Source organism: Loxodonta africana, chromosome 2 (genome assembly GCF_030014295.1).
Source record: "Loxodonta africana isolate mLoxAfr1 chromosome 2, mLoxAfr1.hap2, whole genome shotgun sequence".
Lineage (NCBI taxonomy): Eukaryota > Metazoa > Chordata > Mammalia > Proboscidea > Elephantidae > Loxodonta > Loxodonta africana.
The window spans coordinates 120,782,682-120,793,644 of NC_087343.1; the positions used below are offsets into that span (position 1 = coordinate 120,782,682).

General features: G+C 39.9%; 1 protein-coding gene across 1 annotated transcript in view; it reads right to left on the reverse strand.

Annotated features, from left to right (window-relative positions):
* NREP (neuronal regeneration related protein) overlaps positions 1-10,605 on the reverse strand; it is a 33,648-nt gene extending 23,043 nt beyond the window's left edge. The window contains exons 1-2 of the mRNA XM_010589780.2: positions 10,491-10,605; positions 9,120-9,183 (exon numbers count right to left, since the gene is read on the reverse strand). Of these exons, the coding sequence (XP_010588082.1) occupies positions 9,120-9,122 (3 nt within the window). The 5' untranslated portion in view covers positions 9,123-9,183; positions 10,491-10,605. The remainder of the gene's footprint in view (positions 1-9,119; positions 9,184-10,490) is intronic.
* Positions 10,606-10,963: the final 358 nt, after the last annotated feature.

Here is a 10,963-nt window from a genome sequence, read left to right on the forward strand (position 1 = left end):
TTCGTTCTTTTGGCAGTTCATGATACATTCAATATTCTTCGGCAACACCACAATTCAAAGGCATCAATTCTTCTTTGGTCTTCCTTATTCACTGTCCAGCTTCCACATGCATATGATGTGATTGAAAATACCATGGCTTGGGTCAGGCGCACCTTAGTCTTCAAGGTGACATCTTGGCTTTTCAACACTTTAAAGAGGTCCTTTACAGCAAATTTGCCCGATGCAATGCATCTTTTGATTTCTTGACTGCTTGCTTTCACAGGTGTTGATTGTGGATCCAAGTAAAATGAAATCCTTGACAACTTCAATCTTTTCTCCGTTTATCATGATGGGCTTATTGGTCCAGTTGTGAGGATTTTTGTTTTATGTTGAGGAGTAATCCATAGTGAAGGCTGTGGTCTTTGATTTTCATTAGTAAGTGCTTCAAGTCCTCTTCACTTTCAGCAAGCAAGGTTGTGTCATCTGCATAACGCAGGTTGTTAATGAGTCTTCCTCCAATCACCATGTCCCATTCTTCTTCGTATAGTCCAGCTTCTCAGATTATTTGCTCAGCATACTGACTGAATAGGTATGGTGAAAGAATACAACCCTGACGCACACCTTTCCTGACTTTAAACCATTCGGTATCCCCTTGTTCTGTCTGAACAACTGCCTCTTGATCTATGTACAGGTTCCTCAAGAGCACAATTAACTGTTCTGGAATTCCCATTCTTCGCAATGTTATCCATAATTTGTTATGACCCACACAGTCGAATGCCTTTGCATAGCCAATAAAACACAGGTAAACATCCTTCTGGTATTCTCTGCTTTCAGCCAGGATCCATCTGACATCAGCAATGATATCCCTGGTTCCATGTCCTCTTCTGAATTTGGCCTGAATTTCTGGCAGTTCCCTGTCGATACACTGCTGCAGCTGTTTTTGAATGATCTTCAGCAAAACTTTGCTTGCGTGTGTTAATGATATTGTTCGATAATTTCCACATTCGGTTGGATCACCTTTCTTAGGGATAGGCTGTTACTAGTTGCAAATCCCAAGGCGGACAACGTGGTTCTGCCCAGAAATGTAAGACCTCTGTGAATCCATGATCACTGACTCACTCCTTTACTCCACAGACATTTACTGACCCCTGAGGATGTGCTAGATTCCAGGTTAGGTATCGGTGCAGAGATCAGAGGTTCATAGGTGTGGCACATGCTCTAAGGTCTCATTAGAGTCTATCAATGAAGGTTTGGGTTTCCTTTCACTTGTAAAAAGAGAATCCTAAATGCCTCACTAGCTGGTCGAGGGTCCCCTCTCAACGATAAAAATTTTCCACATCTGCATTCATCATCCTAATAAAGGAAAAGTAAAAAATGAGGTATCGTAGTCTCAACTGTTACCAAGAAAAGAGGGATGATGTTCAGTTACTAGTGTGTCCATGTCCCTGCTTCAAATTTACGATCCTGGAGGGTAGAAAAACATGCAGAATAAGCCAGCTACACATAGAATGTTAGAGGTGTGTTTACAGGGGAGCAGGAGATTGATAAAGGAATTGTCATTTAAATCCAGTCTTGAAGAAGGGCTGTATTTTGTCAGGAGGTATATTCCTTCTAGGACTGAGTAAGAAAAGCACAGAAGGGAATCCTAGGGCATGTTTAGAATAAGTGGTCTGGTCCGTCTAAGAAGATATATTCCATTATGGCTCAAAATAAAGGATTAATTCACATAGTTTCTGGCATGACTGCCAAGCCACAGAAATTAAAGTTATGGAGATCTAAAAGTTAACAGCTGAAAAAATTAAAAGTACGGGGTAGGAGAAAGCATAAAGAATTCAAGAAGCAACGCTTACGTATGCCAATGTCACTCTTACTGAAAGCTTTAGGAATAAAGCCCAAACTCATTCGATGGGGCTAAAAGAACTGAATCATTTCATGCTGAAAATCTTGTAGCTGATACAGTATATGGTAGAATTCTGTGCTGGTAAGGAGCCCTGGTGGTGCAGTGATTAAAGCGCTTGGCTGCCAACCAACCAAAAGGTCGGCGGTTCAAGCCCACCACCTGCTCTGTGGGAGAAAAATATGGCAGTCTGCTTCTGTAAAGATTTACAGTCTTGGAAACCCTATGGGGCAGTTCTACTCTGTCCTATATAGTCATTGTGAATTACAACTGACTCAATGACAGTGGGTTTGTTTGGATGGTATTCAGAATACATTCCAGAAAAATTCTTCTCTGACTTGGCTTTCCCCAACTTTTGTGTACCATGTGATGACAATCCCTTTAGATGATCACCAGACTACTAGTTAACAGCCTGTAGGCCTCACAGTGTAAACAATTTTACGATGATGATGTTAGTGTTGGCGTTAATTCTGAATACATATGTCTGGCTAATCAGGAAGAAGTGGAGACAGAGGCAGCTGGGCACCTGTGGCTGCAACTGACTAGCACAGGGCTACTCAACTCGATGGCACTGGGTTTGGGTGGTAGGACACCCAGTTAGCCGCATACTGGGGAGGCATGGTGTCTCCTTTTGGGTAACCTGCTTAACAGCAACCTACACTCTCTGGCCAAGCAGGCACTGCAGAACCTGCTGGGATTTGCAGATCGAAGTACTGCCACTTTCTCGGGGCAAGAGGATGGAGCAAGCTCCCCTTCTCCTTCCAGATCTTTCTAGCTAGGGATCTCCCTTTTCTCCACCACCCTGCCCAAGCCCAAGAGGAGTAAGAGGCAGCAATAAAGGAAGTTGAACATTGAAAAAGAAAGTGTGTGAATGGCTGTGTGTGTTCTTTTCTGTCAGGCACAATCAAAAGGCAAAGAACCTGAGACAGGTTGGTAACCTGAGTGACAGCCCTGGGCCATCTCTAAGATGCCTGCTCAGTGGCTTCCTATTGCTTAGTACCTCAAGTCCTTAACTTCTAGGTCCAGTTTTTGAGGTCTGTCACTTCATAGAACAGAGGACCTAAACAGGGAGGATGATTTCCCCACAGTACTAAAAATGTATTATGCTCACTTTTGCAAGCATACTTTTTAAAATATATTTCCTTTATCTGGAATACTCTTCTCTCTCATCTAAACCTACCCAAATTCTGTAGTCTTAATTCTTCATTCACTCAATATTTACTAAGGACTGACGTTAAGCACTAGGGACAAAAACCTTAATAAGGCCAACTACCTGCTCTCACGAAGAAGTCCATTTCTGGGTTTCAAATTTTGTGCCAACTCCAGTCTATTGTTAATAGCTTCCTAGAATACCCTACTGAGGATTCTGAAATCATATCCAGGCTGAGTGATAATAATGAATGTCACAGTTGATTAGCACTGTCCGCTGCAACTGAAGGAGTAGTTAGTGGTGGCACTCACGCTGTACATCTGCATACACCTCGGGCTCTAGCTTAATTCCTACCTCCCAGGCCCTAATCCTCAACCGTATCACTCTTTTGAATCATACCATGTAGCGCTAGATTATGTCTTACATTGTTCCTTAGCATAGTCTTCCTTCCACAACTAAGATATAAATCCGCTGAGGGCAGAGGCCAAGTATATACCTTCAACAATGCAAAGAAACAAGCACAAATAAAATGCTTAAAAAAAAAAAAAAAAAAAAACTTGTTGCTCAACTCACATGAGAATCAATGCATAATCCTACTGCTAACTCTTCTCACACTCTTCGGTATTTTCAGGTATGTCACCCTTGTATTCTTGGAATCATTATCATATTGAGAACCAGGTTATACTGGAAATAAGTGAGGGCCTTGAAGTGTCACTACTGGGAGCAGAGCTCCTCCTATAATCAGGCACAGGGTTTTTATGGCTGTAGGAAAATCTGCTGCCGGCTTTGAGTACCAGAGCTGGATCCAACCTAGAGAGCTAGCATCTCACCATGCTGCTCAGAGTGTGGTTATGAAAGCCAGTGAAGACGTGCAATCAAAAGCCACTCTTTTTTGGCAAGTGGGCATACTATGACTTAACCACAATTTTTTTTCTCCTATTAATGAATAACAGAAAATAATTTTCTGTTAAAAGTAAAATTACATTCACTTCAGCTTCCTTGCACTTTAGAAAGAGAAGCTAAGGATTCAAATTACTTCTAGTTCACCAAAACCAAACATGATTAAATCATTAAGAATGAACAGAAAAATGTTCAACTTTATAGATATTAGCATGCATAGACCAAATGTTTACTGAGCTTCTAACATACATTTCAGTACTCTACTAAGCACTGTATATGCAGTCTGGAGTCCCAGTGATACAGTGATTAAATGATACAGCTACTAAAAGTCAGCAGTTCCAATCTACCAGCCGCTCCTTGGAAGCCCTATAGGACAGTTCTACTCTGTCCTATAGGGTCACTATGTGTCAGAATCGACTCAATAGCAATGAGGTTTTTTTGGTATATGGAGTTTATAAACCCTTTGGCGCCTATAACTTAGTTGGACAAGGAAAAAAACAGATGATCCAACTTATAATGCTTGAGAGTATAATATACTGCTAAACCAGGTTGATACCATGTCATTGCTACTAACAACTGACTTGATATTTAGCATTTAGTTGGGAACCATGGAACTGCTTAAGTCCCAAACTACTAGGGCCACTACTGATACTTGTCATGCACTAAACCAAAAAACCAAACCAAACCTGTTGCTGTCGAGTCGATTCCAATTCATAGCGACCCTGTGGGAAGGAACTGAACTGCCCCATAGAGTTTCCAAGGAGCGCTCAGGGGATTCAAACTCCTGGCCTTCTGGTTAGCAACCACAGCATTTAACCACTATGCCACCAGAGTTTCCTGTCACGCACCAGCAGACCAATTTTAGGATCACTGCTATTTCTCAAACGAACAAGATGAGAAATTGTTGAAGTTTGTCCCTAGGTACAAAGTATGTCTAGAAATATCCATTTCAGATAAACTTAGACCCAATAAATGATATTTTTAGTGATCATCATTTCTACAGATGAGGGCTGAGGTTTGTGATTTATCTGTTTTCCAGTTCAAAGCAGAACAGCTTACAATTATATCTTGATCAACCATGATGACATATCCTAAGCACATCCAATACATTTTCCCCTGGTATGTTTAAGTTGGATTTGCTGGTAGGATTACTTAGCCCTAGTCTTTTTCTGTATAATACAGGAATTACACACAGAATTCAGGCATTCGTCATACTATCACGTCACTCCAGCAACATTTACCGAGATCAATCAGATAAAATCAAGTTTGTTTGTTTTTTGAAAGCACAATTATTCAGATTATCTCAACCCTCCATTTCACTTTGGCTAAGGATATGGCCTTAAGGACTTTCCATCCGGGAATGGCACTAAGAGAAAAATGAAGGACCAAGGAAGCATTTCACTCCAAGGCTCCCTAGGTCAATTCAATGCATCTGAATGCCAGTTCAGGTCTCTGACCAGGTAGATGAATATTTACATGTATAAAACTCATAATCTGGGGTTATTCATTTAGCTTACCACAGGGGCCTTCATATTTTAGAAGTTATTTGCCTTAGGGTTTAAAATAAAGTGAATTCTTTTAGCATAGTTACAATGATCTGATTTACACACACCTTTTTAAGAACTGTCTCAGTGGGGTAAAATGAAACACGTTCTAGAATGATACTGTGTGCAGCTGTTTTATTCTTATCTGAACTATCTATGTAGCTCAAGAGGAAGTTGGACTGAAGATAAACCCTGACAGATCATCTCTACTGCCCTAATTCCCCAAACAATTCCCAATTCTCCCCCTCACTGTCTGCTGGAAGGCCTGGTGAAAGAGAAGACAGGACCTTCTAAAATTACCCTCCTAGGTACCCTTCTACATCTCCACAGTTAAGAGTCACTGAACGACTTGTAAATTTATATTCCAAAACCCAAAACCACAAGCTACCAAGAGGACCTCATCCCTCCCCAATACTTGTCTTTTTTCTTTAAACAAGGAAACCTTATGTTAATAGAGAGATTATTGAAAGAGTCTCCTTGTAAGCTCATGAATGCCACTTCACAGACTGTACAGAAAGCAGGGCTCTATGAGCGGTACAATGGAGTCAACTCATCTTTTTGAAAAGCTCAGCATCAGCCTCAGCGAGAACTTAAATTGTTCCAGTTCCTAGGTCTCTGTTAAAATATAATGAGCCCGTGCTTATGCCACTATGAGTCCACTGCACAAACATACTCGGAGGCAAGTTTTCTGTCCAGAGGATAGTCATATTAAAAATCAGGACTAACCTTGACACTGGATTAAATAATTTATTTTTTCAAACAATTCAATAGGATCATCTGCTTATTCTGAAATACGTTCTTCTCACTGACACACCTGAAGCAAGTACATTTAAAATAAAATACCTAAGTAAATACCAAGGACATATATATATTCCAAGAAATTAAAATTTAGCAAAAACCAAATATAAATTAAAGAAATGCTGAAGCACCCTGCAGATTTACAATAGCCTGCTAATTGCAAAAAAAAAAAAAAGGCACGTTTACTAGAAACAAAAGGCTGAGGAACGAGTTATTGAAGAGAATATTCTGGTCAGCTAAGATATAGTACATTATATTCAAAATTAAACTTTTTAACAGTACCCATGAGTGGCACAACCCCAGGTGCCACAACGTACAGTATGATGTATGTAAATGGTACCCTCTGGAGTCGTGCTCAAAGGGTGTCATACACAGAGTACAATGTCATTGGTGCCTCCTGTATTCTACAAGGTGGTTGTACATGTTCGTAACGTAGAAGGCATGCCACCATTCTGGAGCGTCTCCAGATTATTGCTGTGAAACTTGAATTATAATTTTATAATATTTAAAAAGTCTAGAGATGGGATCACTGTTTTGAATTCTGGAGTCGAATGGTTAATTTCTCACATTTGAATTAGCTGATTATAAATTTGTATTTGGAATAAGCCATTTACTAAGCTGCCAGCAGGCTAAATATACTGAAATTGGATCCTCTTTAATTTTTTAAATTATATAAGTAAAATATACAGTTAATAGAAAACGTATGCTTATATACTTTCTAGAGGTAGCTGAACGTTAAACTATTGCTTCCTTAGCAACAGTTTCTACCATATGTGGGCCAGGTTTTTACTCTAAGTAAACCAGTTACAGAGATTGGTAAAGAAATTTCAGTTTTAATTAAACACAGACTATAACTTCATTTTGTGCAAGAGGAGATTCAAAACACCTCTAATACCAGTTTTTTAAAAAACATAATTGAAACTTTTTTTTTCCCCCTACATTGATATATGCCAAGGCCTTTAAGTGCCCAGTCCTCCCGGAATAAGAGAATTGCTAGAAAGTTACTTGGAATCACCCATAGACAGTAACTGTCGGTGGTTTCATTTCAGGCAATGGGCTTGTGCCAAAAGGGACTGACATCTTGATGAAAGGATCACCAAAAAGTTGCGAGAATTTTTTCATGAGTAAAAAGCCTTCCAAGAGCAACAAATTGTGACTTCCTATTCTGCCACCATACATATTGGGTTGGATTCTGCCACCGTACATAAACGACAACTCTAAGAAATTAACATGTAATAATAATTTGCATTTGCTTTTCTGCATTCAAATGGTTCCAACTTTCATGCTCTGTTTTGGCACACGTGCTTGCCTTCTACAGAGCTCTATCTACTCACTACTACAGAAACACATTATTTACTCTTTGCACTTGATCTGTAGGGCTATTTTTTCAGGGCCAGTGGTCACATTTATGTTTCACTAAATTGGTCATTTGATATATTATGATATATGTGAACCTTCACGGTCTATCTATGGTGACAGAGAGTGGGTGAGGTTCTAGGATAAACTAGAAAACAAGGCGATGTGGCCAACCACAGCAAAAAATAATGAAATAAACAAAAATACTTTGCAGCAGTCCATTTTATTACCATCCTATTACTCTATGACAATGGCTAATAAGGAATTTAATATGAACTTAAGAACTTCTGCATAAAACCCATTGATTAATTTTATGTTCACCCCTCTTGCCCTTCTACCTCAAGTTAATTTGATCATTATCAAACTAAATCCACGCAAGGACTTATTTTATTTGGTACTTTGACACCCACCTGTTGAAATGATAGGTGAGGTACACACACACACAAAAAGCTTACTTGTTAATAAAATTCAAACTGAGCTCATCTAATTGCCTCTGATTCATTTTTCTCCTTGGAAGCTCAGACTTGGGTGGCTCTCAAAGAAAACATCAAGCGTATCAGATTCAATTTTGATTCATTAAATTCCACCCTCGTTTTAAAGAAAGAAAAAAAAACCTAAATTTGGAAATCACACATTCTAAACGGCACAGAGGTGTGTTTTAAAGAGTACAAACATCTGCAGTAGGACATACTGTACTTGACTGAAAAGTTTTATGACATTTCTATTTTTTTTTAGTTAAACCTTATTTTCAAAGAGAAAATCTTTTATAGAAAATTAATACAGTTATTTAGCTGTTTTCAACATGTTTTCCATCTATTTCTTTATTTAATCCATTTATTCAAACACTAAACTGCCTTCTATGTGGATCCTAATCCTTGTCAGAAACGGATTTTCATTTACCGGTTAACATACCTGATCTAAAACTGAACAGATCTCACATAAATGAAGTTATAATCAGAAAAAGTTAACACTAATTATATTTAAAACACAATGCACAGGACATATTAATATGAAATCCATGCATTTCACATATATTGCTCTTAAGGACAGCATACACTGTATAGCTGTTTGATTTGTTTCACACAGGCTCCTAATTTTTGGGTAAGTTTTGGTTCTGCCTATACCTAATATAAGACACACTGCTTTGTTTGATCCCTGAGGACTGTCACCCCTTCCCTGAATGTCACAACACAACACTCTTCTTAAAGAAGAGAATGGTTTTTCTGTTGAGTTAAATAAATCTTCACTTCTGAAAGAGGAATTTCAGTTTTCTATTCAAAGTGATTGAAAATCCAAAGGTCTAATTCACCACATCCAGTTCACATAAATTGCTGTACTGCAAAAACCCCACATGCTGGAGATAGAAGCTTTCAAAGGTCAGAAGGGGTAGGAACAATGAAGGGTTGAGGAGGGTTGAAGGTGGGTGGTTGCTATTTATAAGCAATAAAGATTGATAAGAAGCTACTGAGAATGTCCTCTGATGACCAATTCTTACCATTTTGAGAATCTTAACAGTCCAGGGCTTGCACCCTCCCTCTCTTCAGTCCAGGGAGACCAACCTGCAAAATACGTTTAAATACAGTAGACAAATAGCCTCACCACATGTCAGCAAATGAAAAATGCCTCTTGAGAGGTTACAGACAAATAACCATTTTCTGTGGTTAAGGTAAGTTACATGCAAATTATTGCAACCACTGGGGCTTCTGAAAGAGCTTTCCAAGCAGTCTTTAGGCTTAAACAGGGGACAAAGGAATCCCTAGTACCTGGCTTTGCAGAGTCCTGGGCTATTCTTAGTGTTTGGTTCATTTTTAAATTACACAAGTTCAATAGGTTTAGCAACTTAAAAGTAGAATCAAGTGATAAAAATAGATTGTTTTCTGGCTGCTCTTTGTTCCCAGACATACTACTGGCAGTATATTTGCAATCAAGACAGCAGAACAGGAATCAGCCTTCCACCGTGTAGTGTAATGCCTCAGAGTGGATATTTTTGGAAATGGCACTGCATTACATAACCTTCCGTGCTTAAAAAAAAAAAAACACACAAAAAAAACTGCACGAGGGGAAAAAAAAGTCAGGAATATATACCATTATGCCCTTCTCCCCAAACCAAATAAACATTAATGTACACGCTGCAGTGATTTCGCTCTCAAACTTCAAGTCATCAGAACAGAGTTCTTTTGTTAGCGTTAAGTTAGGACAAAAATTAAGATGAATGGAGAAACTAAAACTTCTCGAAAAGGGTAGCTTAAGCTCCCAGAGTATTCCTATGATATTACAGACACATATAAAAGCAAATCTGGTTGTTATCACGAAGAAAAAACCAGTCATTTATTTTTAAGTGACCCCCTCCTCCCCTGCAAAGTTTAACTGCTTTAAAAGAAAATGCAGAAAAAAAGTGTTGCAAGATCGAATGCCTGAAAAGACCCTCGGAAGCAGCGTTGAAAGAGTAATTATGAGAACGGGCACGGATTCATTTTACAAAATAAAAGGAGAGGGGTCGGGGGACCTTGCATGAACCAAAGTGCATTTTTAATGCAAGGAGGCAAAACAGTGCCTAACAATGCTTTATAAGCAAGAGCAAAAATTAACCACACCAACAAGCAAAAAACCCCACCCCTTCCTTAAAGAATTCAATTCTCCCTCTTAACTTGTGCATTTTAGGAAAAACCCAAGTTAAATTCCAGTCTTAATGCAGCAGGACCAAAATGCCAGAATTTCTCCAAGGTACACGCTTCAGCTCTTTACAATTTAGCGAAGAAGCATGAACTCTGCAGGGTTGAAGGGTCCAGCTAAGAGCAACGGCAAGGAATCGACACAAAAGAGAAAGCAGCGCTCTCAGCCGGGGATGGGAATGGAATATACTTACAGACAAAAGCCCCGCTCCCTGTTCACTCTCTCTCCTCTCTACCTGAAACACAAATGTGGATGAAAAAGGGCATCATGCTAGAAAGACAGCTGGGGGATGGGGGAGGGCGAGGGGGAGGGGAAAGGGGTGGAGGAAGAGGAGATAGGAGGGGGAAGGGAAACAAAACCCAAACCGGCTTTACTTCCAAGAAGTGCAGCCTTGGAAAAAGGAGGGGAAGGTCTCCCTGCCTCGCGCTCTCGCCTAGTGTGTGTGTATGTGTGTGTGTGTCTGTCTGTCTGTCTCTCTCTCTCTTTCTCTAAGACTGTCCCTCTTCTCTCTCCCTTTCTCTCTCTCTCTCGCTGCTTCTAGTGAACAATGAGCTAATTCTGATGGGGCTGGCGCGGCGCCAGCGCCCCAGCCTCGCTGCCACTGTGCTGCCGCCGCGGAGCCAGACTGCTTACTCGGCAGGAATCCGCGGCTCAGGGCCCCGTCGG